The sequence below is a fragment of the Henckelia pumila genome, chromosome 2 (assembly GCF_033568475.1).
Source record: "Henckelia pumila isolate YLH828 chromosome 2, ASM3356847v2, whole genome shotgun sequence".
NCBI lineage: Eukaryota > Viridiplantae > Streptophyta > Magnoliopsida > Lamiales > Gesneriaceae > Henckelia > Henckelia pumila.
This window is the reverse complement of record NC_133121.1, coordinates 95229303-95243497: the sequence shown is the minus strand read 5'-3', so window position 1 is coordinate 95243497 and position 14195 is coordinate 95229303. Positions and strand designations below refer to the sequence as shown.

Here is a 14195-nt window from a genome sequence, read left to right as displayed (position 1 = left end):
GTTATACTTTTTCAGTGCAGCTCCAGAACCAACAGTGAAAGGATCACACGAACCCTTTCATTTTATCAAGCTGAGGAGACCTGATATAAACAGTCATAAATTTATCAAATATCCTAAAACTGAAGAAATACCTTTGGTGTCCACTTTCGGGGAAAATGAGATCTCAACCAGAAGGGTATGGGGTATTTGGGTCTGTCTTACTGAGATGGATAAAGTCAAGTTTCCATTCAAATTTTATCAGATTTCTATGAATGGATCGTTCCTGTTAAACACAATGACAGGAAAAACTACAGCATTTGCGGAAGAACTCTTCGAAAAGAAGAGAAATATTTGTGGAATAACAAGCTACCGGGGAGTAAAGAAACTCGCCGAATATTCTGTAACATGGCTCATATTGGACGATGGTCAGAGAATATGCCCAGAATACCCAAATCAGAAGGAGCCAGAATTTGGAAAAACCTTTAGACCCCGAACGGATCGAAAAGATTTTTTCGAGACAAACAAAGGTGGACAAGGACCATCGAAAATGCGTTTTCACAAGGGCCTACTTCAAAAGCAAAAGATGCCCCGACAACAATAAAGCAGACATGTGAGGAGAGTAAAGCCAAAAGAAAGTGGCAGACATGTGATTCCTCCACTAGTAAAAGATGCCATCAATAATGAAATAAAAAATTCAAGACGGCTGTGAGATTCCCTGAAGTTTATCGGTGAAACGAGTGAAACTACAGCTATAAATACAGACATTTGAGGAAGCTGAAGATATCGACCATTTCCTTCAGTTTTTTTACAAATAAATTGTTGTAATATTTCTCTCTCTTTGTATTAAGTTTTCTTTTATGTATTTCAAGAACAAGGCTACTATGAGTAGCTAAACAAGTTGTCTTCTCCTCTTCAAAGGAGTTGATTTATGTAATAATATTATGTCTGAATAAATTTTCTAAATCTCTCGTTCTTTCATATTCATATTTTATAATTAAATTTATATATCATACGCCTTAAGGTAGAAAATGAATTAAGGCTGTGCTGGGTGTCGTTGAAGGAGCTTGTGCAGAAACCATCTGTTGCGACTGCGTGGTTGGAGTGTGAGGAGCACTTCGTAAAACTCGGCAGGTATGACCCGACGACATTATGGTCAAAAAGGTATTTAAATTTAATTCATCTTACGGAAGCATGTTGGACCCTAATCTGGAGTATATCGGCTGGAAACCTTGCGTAACTAATAGTCTTGCATGGCCGGGACTGGTTCGATAGGTATAACAAAGCCACGTACAAATGATTAGTTTTAATTATATTTTAATTCAAATATGGGGACCACTAGGGAGTGAAAATAAAGAAAGAGGTGGGTAGGGAGTTAAGTTAAAGAGAAGTTTGGTAGTGGGGAGTTTAAAATAATTTGCCCATAAAGATTTGTACAAATTTAAAAAGCCATATCTCTTTTTTGTTTTTTTCGGGCAAGAAAATGTCATAGCTCTTACTATGGGTGTCAATTCGGATGGGTCGGGTGGGTTCGGATCGGGTTGATAAAAATAATTTTAAAATTTCTTCAACCCAAATCCGACCCGAACCCGAATCAACTCAAAAATGCTCAACCCGAACCTGAACCCGGCTAACTAGACTAACCCGATCAACCCAAACCAACCCGATTTTATTTTATTAATTTTTTAACAAAATAATTAAATTAAAATTCAAAGCACACAATAATAATAATAATATTTAATTTAATCATATAATAACAAAATATACGCTTATATATATTTTAAATTTGAACTTTTAGTTATAAAAAATTTAAAATATGCTTATTACAAAAAATAAAAAATATTTTAAAAAATAAAAATAATACAAAATAAATATTAAATGAAAAAAATCTATTATATAAATATATAATATATATTTTTTTTAAAAATACAACGTATAAAAATTTAATAAATTTATCTTAATTTTATATAAAAATAATAATAATTAAATGTTTCGGGTCATTTCGAGTCGATTCGAGTTGATTCTAACCCAACCCAAACCCGATTAATTTTTTTGAGTTAGCTCTCGGTTCAACCTGATTCGATCCAAATTAAAAACCCTTGACCCTAAAGTGATATTTTTCGGGTTGGATCGACCGATTAGGCTGAGTTTTGACATCCTGCTAGCTACACAAAAGGAAAAAGGTTGAAAATCTTGCTCGAAAATCATCGAACATCTTCGACCTCAACTCAGTGATAAGAGAAGAGACAATCTCCACACCTTTTTTCTGCACGTCCACACATAGCCCACCTCTCACTTTTGCTTCACATTCTTCCTTGGAGGAGCAAGTGAGACAACTGCCAATGGCTTCCACAGCAGCTTCTACTGCGTTTTGTGCCATTCCCAAGGCTTCTACCTCCACTTCCAGGTCTTATGTCAATGCCCCCACCTCCCATTTTATCGGCAGAACACCTACCCGTGGACTGGGATTCGCCGCCGCGGCTGTTGACCCTCTTCTTTGCTATCACGTGGCCACCAAGATGCGATCTTTTTACAGCTCCTCGGCCAAACCCGTGAGGGGCGTCGTCTCCATGGCCAAGAAAAGCGTTGGTGATCTCACATCCGCCGATCTCAAGGGCAAGAAGGTGTTTGTCAGGGCTGACCTTAATGTCCCTCTCGACGATAACCAGAACATTACTGATGATACTAGGATCAGAGCTGCTATTCCTACTATTAAGCATCTGATCAGTAATGGTGCTAAAGTCATTCTTTCCAGTCATCTGGTGAGTGTTTTGTACTTCTCGAAGTTCTGTTACGGGTCGCACCTGGTTTTGATTGAGTTTTGATCATTAGTATGTGCTTTGATTTTCTAATCTTATTGCTCGTCGAGTACTCGGACGAGGGCCAAACTTTTTTAGTTCCAACTCTGTTGTATGTGATGTGGTGTTGGCAGCAGCAATCTACATATGGGTTTGGCATTTTGAGTTATCAACATGTGAAGTGCTGATTTTGAGAGATATTGATGGTGAAGAAGATGGGATCGAATTCCATCTATGAAACCAGTTCATGTATGCTTTATTTCTGTTTTGAGATCTAAAAGTGTGTGCAAATTATAATGGGGTGACATGGTATTGGTTTCTCATTGCAATTTATTGTGCTAAATCAATGTAGGTTCCTGTTTTCCTACCATCACCGTAGTTATATTTACTTGTCTTTCTTCATTTGTCCTCCATGCATCATCAAATCATGTGTTTTTTTTCCAATTTTTTTGTTTAATGCCACTGGAATCACGTTTATGCATTAAATGTGCTTTCAGCCCATGGTTGTTTGTGTTTCACTCTGGACACCTTTGTCATGGCTTTTCAGGGACGTCCGAAGGGAGTGACTCCAAAATATAGTCTTGCACCCCTTGTTCCCAGGCTGTCAGAATTGCTTGGTATTCAGGTATTCATTGTTGGAAAATTGTTAAGAACATACGAGGTTGTATATCAAAATGCTGACTAAAGCTAATTGGACCCTTGCTTATTTGTTCGTGCATAAAATGAAATATAAGTGAAGATGAGCTTTTCTCTGTTGATGCGTACTGAAACAGGTTGTGAAAGCTGATGACTGTATTGGTCCCGAAGTTGAAAAATTGGTAGCTGCACTACCGGAAGGTGGAGTCCTCTTGCTTGAGAATGTGAGGTTTTACAAAGAGGAGGAGAAGAATGAACCTGAGTTTGCAAAGAAACTTGCCGCAGTGGCTGATCTTTTTGTGAATGACGCATTTGGTACTGCGCATAGAGCACACGCCTCTACTGAAGGAGTAACAAAATTCTTGAGGCCTTCAGTGGCTGGTTTCCTTCTACAAAAAGTGAGGCCCTCTCGATTATCACACTCCTGATGTATTCTGATGATTGTACCTTAATATTATAGTTGTTTGATTTCTTGCCCTTCAGCCTTTTACTTTTCTTTCGCTACTTTAGGAGCTCGACTATCTTGTTGGGGCAGTTTCAAGCCCAAAGAGACCATTTGCTGCCATTGTCGGAGGTTCAAAGGTCTCCTCTAAGATTGGAGTGATTGAATCACTGCTGGAGAAGTGTGATATACTGCTGTTGGGCGGAGGAATGATCTTCACATTCTATAAAGCCCAAGGCCTATCCGTAGGATCTTCCCTGGTAGAAGAAGACAAGCTAGATCTTGCAACATCGCTTCTTGCAAAGGCCAAGGCCAAAGGAGTGAATCTTTTGCTACCGAGTGATGTGGTCATAGCTGACAAGTTTGCTCCGGATGCAAATAGCAAGGTCCTATTGCACGAGCCTCCTCTCCATATTCTTCACTTGTCTCTCCTGATACACTTTTTTTTATGGTCAAACACAGCTAATTAAATCTCTTGTTGTGATCTCCAAATTAATTGTTAAATGTGAAGATCTGAAACCGAGTTTGTATTTTATAGGTTGTTCCATCATCTGCAATACCAGATGGCTGGATGGGATTGGATATTGGACCAGATTCTGTCAAGTCATTCAGTGATGCCCTGGATACTACAAAGACTGTCATTTGGAATGGTCCAATGGGAGTGTTTGAGTTTGAAAAGTTTGCCTTTGGCACTGAGGTATTTATAATTGTAAACCAATTTTTTCGGGGGTTTTCTAATCCATGGTAATACAAGCAGTTGACTGTCATTTTGTGCTGCTAAATATGCATTAAATTTTGAGATCAAATTCAATTATTGTACAAGATCAATACTATGCTTATTGCTTCTTAATTAAACTGCAAACGAACGTAGTCCCACAAGTTCCAACCCTCCTGTCTGAACTTTTACTTTACCTGCAAAAAAGAGAAGTACACACTTTAGGTTGGACAATATTTCTATCTGCTGACAAAGCAAGAAAGGTAATTGATCAAATTTGCGGACTTTCTTATGTGGAAGCTAACAACATAGTTATGTGTTTATCTGACATTAGTTGGAACCTTTATTTGATACTGTTGCTTATTAATGATCTCAAATCTCATTGTTTCAACTTACGTCAAACTTTGCTTTTTCCACAAAACAATACATAAATGTTGTTTTTGTTCATATGATTCTTGCTTGTAGGCAATTGCAAACAAGTTAGCAGAACTTAGTGACAAGGGAGTCACAACAATTATCGGTGGCGGAGATTCTGTTGCAGCTGTGGAGAAAGTTGGAGTGGCAAGTGTGATGAGCCACATATCCACCGGGGGTGGTGCCAGTTTGGAGCTTTTGGAAGGTAAAGAACTTCCTGGTGTTCTCGCCCTCGATGAAGCCATTCCAGTTGCTGCATGAAACACTCGCCGACGTCCCAGTTGATTCTTCGGAATGGAAGTTGGTAGATATGAGTTACTATTTTAGAGTTTCATTTTGCTATCAGAGTAAGAAGTGCCTACACACCTTTTCTTGTTGAAAATACTGTTGGAAATTTGGGTTGTGTATCCATTTTGAATCGATAAAATATTTGTGATAAAATTATTTATCGATTACCAATTAAGGGTGAAAGATAAATTAATAAAGTGTTCACAAATAATTGTTCGGATTTTATAGAGTAAAAGATTGAATATTAAAAGATTATATATTATATATATATATATATATATATATATATATATATATATATATATATATATATTGAAGTGATGAGACAAGTGGCAAAGGGCCACCGATGCTACCTTTGGAAACAATTCAAATTGAATTTGTTTTGAATTCGGTTGGTTAAGTAGCCAAAGAGGTGCCTCATTTGCAAGTGTGATTTGAATTTGAAATTTAATATGCAAATGGTTTTGGTTCATACATGCGCCAAATTATTATTATACAAATGGAGGAAGTTATTTTTTACATCTTTGATAAAAAGATGTGTCTCATTTTGAAGTAATGCACCTTTTCATATAAGATTATTCAATCTTTATTAATATCCCATATGTTTGAATGGAAAAGAGTTACACACATTGAAACATATTGCTACATATCATTGTTCATCATTTTTCAGAAAGTTCAAAAAACATTTTCAAAGTTCGTCGGGTTTTGTAATTTGGAGTGCTCCTATTATAAAACAAAGTCGTTGTATCTTGGAAGACGATTGCCGTACTCCATAAGCACCGTGTGTGGGGCAAATTCGTCTTAAGGACATAGAGCTTAACTCTAGCATTGACTAAAAATTTCAGATCAAATTTTTGTCCTTGTTTCAAATCCTGTCCCGACATCAGTCATGACAACAACCGAAAAATCATCTCAAATTTGCACAGTACTTCGAAACCAACAAATACTCATCTCGTACCAAAGTTCCAAACGTGATATCGGAGACGAGACTTAATTGTAACAAAAATTTCCTCCTCCAACTCAATAAATATTTTTTTTTTTACATAAAAGTACATAAAAAAAATTTCACAAAAACTCACGAGAGATGATACCAGTGATAAAAGACAGATCTTTGAATTGAGTCACTCGTGAAAAAATATTAGTTTATGCAAAACATATTACTTTATATTGTAAATATTCACAAAATTGTTCCATTTCACGGATGAGACCGTTTCAAAAGAGTTCTACTCAAAAAAATAAAATGATTCAATAAGACTACAAGAGTAGAAGACTAACACGTTTAGGCTGCAAACCAATCCGCCCATCAACAAGAAAGAAATTTTTGTATAAGAACAGCCAAACAAGGGCCAGATCATGCCCGTCTCGAATAAAAAGAACAGTAAAATAAGAACAGTAATATATAGCTACAATAAGTTTCTCCCTGCGTAACATAAATACTCCATGCTTCAGCTTTCAGTCATTTTTACCTTCTCTCTTCATCACAACAATCACCGTAAAGCTAGTGAACCAGTCAACCTTCGAAATGTGCATGAAGCTGATGGCCATTTAAATCATTTCTTTCATCTACTCATGGGAAGTAGCAACAGGCGTATCAGGTTTAGCTCCCCATTCAGTCCACGATCCATCATATACTGGAACATCAGACTTCCCAAGTCGATGAAGACCCTGGAACATGAAAACCTACATGTGTTAAACACTTTACCGCAGGTTACATAAACTTGAAAATGTGCTAAAGTAAAAAACAAGTTCGACATCTTGGAGACAAAATCGGGCATCCTTCTAATTTTCTGTTGGGGGATGGGGTGTTGCAGAAAGACGAAAGCAGGAATCACCAGTGCTAGGATGCATGCGGTAACGCCAGTACCACAAGAAGTTAAGACGGGCCTTTCCAATGAGATTCCTGCAAAAGATTAAGTGCCAAAGTCAAATATAGTTTTTATTTTACTATTTAACCTATTCGAATTTGGTTGAGTAACTGCACATAAAACACAGGAGCACCCGCGTATCAGTGATCAATGATGTATTGCACCGAAGCAACTCATTTGGACTAGAAAACTATTTCTAACCTTCTTGTTCAAATCTGTTCTTGAGCTCATCTGCAGGTAAAAGCATCTGCGAGTTGTCCAGCATCTGTGAAGAATGTTGAAGAAAAACTGATTAATGTTCTTCGTGTCTTCTATCATTATAATAAAGTGGATATGGAAATTATGATAATGACATGAGTCCAATTTTTTTTTGGCAAGAGTCGAAGGACCATATCTGAATTGATAACAGGTTAACATGAAACAAAAACAAAGAATTGGCACTCAGAGCAAACTGGAAAAGATATTGCTAGGTGATATGAGCAAAAAAAAAAAATAGTTTCAACTTTTCTATTTCGCATTACTTTCTGAACTATGACCTTGTTCTTCTGAAATCAAGCAAAACATGTAGAGTGCCGATTTACACCATAAGCAAAACATGTTCTGAAACTGTTTCATCAGCTTAGATAAGATGGGACCTTTTTCTTTTCTTCCACACAAAATATAGAAAAATCTGAGCACAAGTCAGTCGGTTGAGCAAGCTTGATAACCTCCCAGAAAATTCCTTGCCTCCATTTGGTGGCGGACCATCTTGTGCCGACAAAATGGAGGCCGACCATCTTGTGCCGACAGTTCAGAAATTGACCATTTGAAAGCTTGTGACTGATTCAAAATGGTAGTGTATTTGACTCAATTTAATAAGCAAAGAAGCTCAATTGGATCCTTTAGTTGATAATGGAATCATAAGAGGAACTTCACCAAATCTAAGGAGGCTCTCAATTGGCTAATTCAAGAGTTACATGGAAGTGGAACAGGAGTTGAAGTCGATTGACTTGACTGAAGTCCAAGACTTGTTAACTTAGTTATGGTACTTGGTTCACTCGATAATTTGTGAATGACGGCCAAATTTGGGCCTTAAGTTTCGGTTTTCATTTCAATACTCTAGAATTATATTATTTGCTATTTTTATGGTCTGCTAGTAAAACCTCACACGAGCCAAGCTCGAGCTCAAAAATATTGGGCCCCTTGACCTTCAAAAATTCAGCTCAAACTCAAATTCTGAAATTTCTACAAGTATTTGACTTAATTTAGTTCATTAACACCCATAAATAAGATAACCAAGAAGCTGCACCCGTTTCCTAAAATACCAGCTTCGACAAATTGTAACAGCCAATAGCGGTTAATACTTTACCTTGGAAAAGGGGATACATTTACTGCCAGGAACATGACCACTTCTTATTCCCTTACGAGGCTCCGGTGCAGCCCCATCAAACCTATCGGAAAGCAAAAAAAGTTCAATACATTTGGATAAGAATTTGAAGGACAAAGAAAGTCATCATGAAGCACAAGTAAAATTGGGTAACTATTTTGAGATAGCTGGTAATATATTTGTGTGTGTGTGTGTGTGTGTGTTTTGTTTTGTTGGGGTTGGTTGGGGGGGAAGGGGGTTGCGCGCAAGTTCGACAGAGACCTTATTATATGTGAGTAACTAGCATTATTTTGATTGAACACAAGATACAATATTTGAATTGAATACAAAAAATTAACGTGGGACTAATCTTAAAGAATTAGAGCATGAGCAACAAGAAATATCACGTCAAATTCATAAAATAAAGTTACGTACAAAATCAACCTACCTTGGTTTTGAACGTGCGTCCAAATGTTGATGGGTCTGCTCCTCAATGTTATGCTGAACCTGATAGCAAAGAAAACTACAACTTGAAGCAAGTGCAAAAGTAAATTTTTTAAACTAAATCTGACAGAAAATAACCGTAACAGAGATAATCAGTTCTGACAAATGCGAGTCCTAACCCATCCCACCCTAAACAGACAACATCCTGCTGCTAAAAGGAAGGAGCCGTGAAAACAGGAAGCAAGTCATATGACAAATCAAAACAAATACACATCAAGCCTTACATATACATGTAGCAATATTAAATTTCCAATAAACCTGGATTTCGAAAATTCTTCAAGGTAAATAAAAACAAAATGCTAAGACTAAGCCCTTTATTTAGTGGAGGAGAGAGACCAGCAGGTTGCCCAGCCCCCTAAATTGTAACTATCTCGTAACTGAGTATATTTTCTCCATATAAAAGCAGAATAAAATATAATTTCATCCACCTAACTTTTGTATGTTGGTTAAAACAGCGCCTTTGATTATCCGTTACGAGAATCTCATAAAAAGATGGAATAATTATTTTACGAACAATGTTAACAAAGATATATGTACACAAATATCTACACAAAGTCACTCTTTCAAAGAAAATGGCATGAAACAATGATGCAAAACATAAGATTAATTTAATGACCTGAACTGCATCACATTTATTATTTATTCTGAAAAACAGGAATTATGTTATTGGCCAATTACATTTTCTAGGTCTTCTATAATATATTTAGATTGGTTTTAGGAATAAAGTAACCAACAATACTGTGAGGTCTACTTTATTTTTAGGGTAGTGAAAAAATCGAGAACCATGGCGATGTGAGATAAATGAGTAGAAGAAAATATAAAACTATATACACATTATAAAAGAAACAAGCAGTGGGTCTAATAACACATTGCACCATGTTAGAATCCTCCAACATCATCGGCAAAGTATCTATGTTGGAATCCTTTGAAATTGCCAAAGGATCTTAAATGGTAAGTCAAGATGTATTTGTGATAGAAGAATAAATTGGGGTAGTAGCTAGAGATGACGAAAAAGTAGCTTGCGAAAATCCAGTTATTAAAGATTTCAGACACTGTATCTGTGGACATGCATCATGACATTTGCTGTAAGATGTGTACATTGTGCAATTTCACACACATCCTACTTAGCATGTGAAATATTACGCCAAATATTGTGGGCAAAATTGCATCGTGACAGGTATTAAAAAACAGCAGTTAAAATGTGAAATTTTCTGATCCATCATATAAAACAAGAGTATGATTTTTATGCTAGAGTTATTTGAGTATTCCACAGTCATCAATTATAATATGCTCGATATTTGTGATTTGAATTTTATGTTTTTTCCTGAGTTGTCTGATGACAGATGTTTGATCATATAAGGACTTCATTTACGATCGGCAATCAGGGCCCCACAATTAAGTGCAGTCAGAAACCGGCAGTAAAGAGAGCAAAATAGAAAGGGTACAACTTGGAGCAGTCAGACCCATAACCCCATTCCCCAAATCTCAAAATTGTCATAGAACAGAGTCACTTGGGAGGGTGGGGCATCATTCTATAGAAACAAACTCTATGCTGCAACAATCAGGTTCAATATGTTATCCAATAATGTTGGCAACAAACTTAGAAACAAATAAAACCCAAGGAAGAAACAGACCTGTTCAAGTGTCCAAACTAGCTGTGGCTGAAATCTGGTTTCGAATGTAATTGGTCCAACCTGAAAATAATCAAGTATTGTTCTACTATTAAAGCCAGTAACATTAATAATCGATTATCATTGAGGTACCCGCACACGAGTCAAAGTGTCACAAGAAGAAATCCCAAAATAACACATAAGAAGGGAATTTTTTTTAGTTAGGGTGGAGTTTGTTACAATCGGGTCTCGAACCCGAGATCTTGTCCCCAATTTGGGAACTTGGTGTCACTTGGGCTACAAGTGATCAGCTCACTAATGAAGGGAATCAGTGAAGTACAATTGATCATGTTGACACAACTTACCCGCTGTCCTTGGTACACTTTCGCTATTGCCTCACTGGCAGCACTGGCTTTCAGGATGGCATCACTCGATGCACTTGATTCAACATCAAATCCTAAAGCACGCCATCTAGGTAAACCTCCGTCTAAAACCCAAATTCTTTCATGCCCAAAGACTCGAAACATCCTGTTATTAACATGAATAAATGGATTATTGCAACCTTCACGACATAGAATCTTGAAATTTATACACCAATGTTTGCTTTGTACATCAAGAATAAATACCCACCACCAAACACGAGCTGCACTGAAAATTCCCTTTCCATCATAAACAACAAGACCATCTTTATTCTCAATGCCAAGTGCAGAAACAGCAGCAGCAAATGCTTCTTCTGATGGTAGCATATGTGGCAACTGTAGAAACCATTTGGACATGGGAAACATTAAATCAATTCACATCCATGTAAGACAGTATGTAAATGATCACTCTACTAATGCAGGGGTCCACTTGCAGCATTATGTATTATTCATCATGGCATCGTGGGTTGTGTGACAATCATATCACAGTATAGAATAATTGAAACCTCACATGTAAGAAAAATATATATTTTCCCATGACAAAAAATAATCTGTACTATGCCACATGGCATCTTACATTAGAAGTTCGATCTGAAACACCATCAACGTCAAAGAAAAGCGCACCAGGAATGTGTGCAACCTGTTCATTAAAAAAGTGGTACATAGTTAAAAAAACTAATAAAAAATTAAACAGTTTAAAGTTCAGTACCAGACACTAATTATAACCATCTGCCTCCAATCAACGCAAAAAAGTCAACAAATTATTACAACTGAAGAACAAATAATACTTATTCTCAAAAGTCAATCTATCTAGAAGAAAACTCCTCCATATTAAAGATCGGCAAGGACCTGATATTCTTGAAGTGGGTTCCTCTGTTCATCTGGCATGTACCACGATGCATCCAAAACCTGCAAAAAATTCAAAATATTATTGTGAAGATCTTGGAGTCTTTCAACCCAAACACATTACGAAGACATTTTTTAATGTTAATATGCCATGCAATTCAGTCATTTCAAGTGAGTTGTGAGTTTTAAGTATGAAAAAAAAAGGAACTCGAATTGAATGTGATGGTTGGGAAATTTTAAAACGATGAAATGAAATTGAAATTAAATCTGACAAGGTCCATGTCAAGGATGTTCTGGTGAGGATTGTGATAATTGCCAGTGATCGTATGAGAATAATTCTAGATATAAGGACACAATAAGGTAACACCTTGCAGCACTAAACAACTTCCTTAAACCAATAAGGTCCTGATTAGTCGGAATTTTTTTGTTTGTGGTGGGTTGGGGGGAAACACGACAATCGCCAGTAGATTTTTCAAGTTTTAAATCAATCTTTGAATAAATTTTTCTGGGTACTATGAAGATTTGAAGGCTACTGAAATATTAATTAGTCAAGGTCTTATTGCTAATTGCCTCGAAGGCTTCCTAAGCATAAAGAACCGAAACTCTGGGACTTCGCTAGTCACTACTTTATTTATTCACTCCATACCTACTTTGAGAGTATAGAGGTCCAAGTGAAAGATTAGACTTAACTTACAACATCGAGAGCTTAGTTATATGAAGCTTGCTAATGAGTTCCTTCCAAATGGAAGAAGAGAAGAAATAGGAGTTTTGACCTGTAGAACCTCTATAAATTGATATCCTTGCTTTATTTATTATTATTACGATATTATTCCATAGCTCGTTGTTTTAAGACAAAATAACTTTTTGGTCAAATGGAAAGTCTTTCATAGAGTTTTATAAAAGCTCCTCTCCAAACTTGCACACTTGACAATCTAAACTTTCAGCCTATGGTTCTAATAATTGCTACCTGATATGGAAAAGGAAAATGTACCATACATCCCAAAATGAATTTGATGAACAAACATTCACAATCATTTATATCACTTTAGTACAATAAAAGCACAAAGAAATAAGAAAAAGCTTAGACCTTCCAATCAAGTTCTCGAATGTTGGCATGAAGCCATTCAACTGAAACAACAGGTTCATTAGTTGACAAGGACTGCATGGAGAATGAAGACGGCGATGCAACCGCAGATGAAGACATGCGACAAGAAATGGGGAGTAGAGTCTTATATGCCAAATGGGGGAAAATTAACTGCCTTTGAGGTTGTCTCTTCTGCATGAAAAGGATAATCAATCTATCGCACATGCAAAGAACTAATCAACAGTCCACACAAATTTATAGTGGAGAAGAAAAGAAAAATTAACTTCAATATATAACTCCAATCAAAGAAACTTCAAATCTTTAAACTTGAAAGAAATGCAAGAGAGTAGGGCGAAGCTCTCATTAAAAATTTTGAGAGTAAAATATTTGGGAAGCATTTGCACAGTTTGCTTCCTACCTAGATCAAGTAATTCAAAGTACATTCTGAAGAGGTCAATAATTAAATAAATAGCTCAAATCATCACAGATTCGCAATGACCACCGTCACGGTTCAATAGCATATAAAAGTGTAATTACTCTTTATACCGGAACAAAGGGTTATCATATTATTTCATTCCAATATATGCGGCACGGGAATTTCTGTTTAAACCATCCACTTAATTGAACTCAAAAACCATATTCCCAATACATAACATTTTCAATTAGGATATTATTACAAAGCACAGCCTTTTAGGAAATCCATTAGAAAATTAAGTTCACACCGGATACAACAACATAACATGGTCATTCATCCACTGGGAAGTAAGACCTAGTGCCATCCATCGTTTTGGGACAAGTTATACCATCATCCCTAAAGTTTAAACATCAGGCCATCCATGAAGCACGCAGCAAAAGGAGAGGGATTTGCCCAACAATTCAAAACCTATACATTCTCTGTGATCAGAAACAACCCTTTCAAAGAGAATTCGCGAGAAAATCAAATTGCCACCATGGAAAAAAGTGCAAAATTCATCGTCAAACTGGCACAGCAAACAAGATTAACCACAACAAACATACATAAAAATAAAGTAAAAGAATATAGAACTCACGCCAATCAGGGAGGTAAAGAATTGGGATTTTTGGAATCGAGATGGTGGAGAGGAATTCAGGAGGCGACGGGCAAAGAGACTTCTGCACAAAGCGGCAGATGCCATTTTACAAGTAATAAATTATAAGCAGTGATATAAATCGGAGCGTGACCATAGAGATTTTTGTAGTATCTGAGGAGGAGAGAAGTTTTCCTTGTCTTGACT

At 36.6% G+C, this 14195-nt stretch overlaps 2 protein-coding genes across 2 annotated transcripts; one reads left to right on the top strand and one right to left on the bottom strand.

Moving 5' to 3' along the window:
* The first annotated feature begins 2161 nt into the window (after positions 1-2161).
* LOC140880702 (phosphoglycerate kinase, chloroplastic) lies at positions 2162-5492 on the top strand. The gene is made up of 6 exons (XM_073285372.1): positions 2162-2738; positions 3322-3399; positions 3548-3808; positions 3921-4238; positions 4391-4549; positions 5033-5492. The coding sequence occupies exons 1-6, from the start codon at positions 2319-2321 to the stop codon at positions 5240-5242; spliced, it is 1446 nt and encodes a 481-aa protein (XP_073141473.1). The 5' UTR covers positions 2162-2318; the 3' UTR covers positions 5243-5492.
* A 957-nt stretch (positions 5493-6449) lies between these two features.
* On the bottom strand, positions 6450-14195 carry LOC140880040 (thiosulfate/3-mercaptopyruvate sulfurtransferase 1, mitochondrial-like). Its single transcript, XM_073284094.1, has 12 exons — positions 13992-14195; positions 12946-13134; positions 11862-11921; positions 11590-11652; positions 11224-11348; positions 10959-11121; positions 10618-10677; positions 8928-8986; positions 8483-8564; positions 7336-7399; positions 7102-7169; positions 6450-6934 (listed from the first exon to the last, which is right to left on the bottom strand). Exons 1-12 carry the CDS (start codon positions 14094-14096, stop codon positions 6833-6835), a joined length of 1140 nt encoding a protein of 379 aa, XP_073140195.1. The 5' UTR covers positions 14097-14195; the 3' UTR covers positions 6450-6832.

Coding starts and splice junctions, on each gene's coding strand:
- LOC140880040 (XM_073284094.1), bottom strand. CDS start 14,096: ATGGCATCTGCCGCTTTGTGCAGAAGTCTCTTTGCCCGTCGCCTCCTG. Junction 13,135..13,991: donor TCTTTACCTCCCTGATTGGC/GTGAGTTCTATA, acceptor CTTTTCATGCAG/AAGAGACAACCTCAAAGGCA. Junction 7,170..7,335: donor GAACAGATTTGAACAAGAAG/GTTAGAAATAGT, acceptor AATCTTTTGCAG/GAATCTCATTGGAAAGGCCC.
- LOC140880702 (XM_073285372.1), top strand. CDS start 2,319: ATGGCTTCCACAGCAGCTTCTACTGCGTTTTGTGCCATTCCCAAGGCT. Junction 2,739..3,321: donor TCATTCTTTCCAGTCATCTG/GTGAGTGTTTTG, acceptor ATGGCTTTTCAG/GGACGTCCGAAGGGAGTGAC. Junction 3,809..3,920: donor CTGGTTTCCTTCTACAAAAA/GTGAGGCCCTCT, acceptor TCGCTACTTTAG/GAGCTCGACTATCTTGTTGG.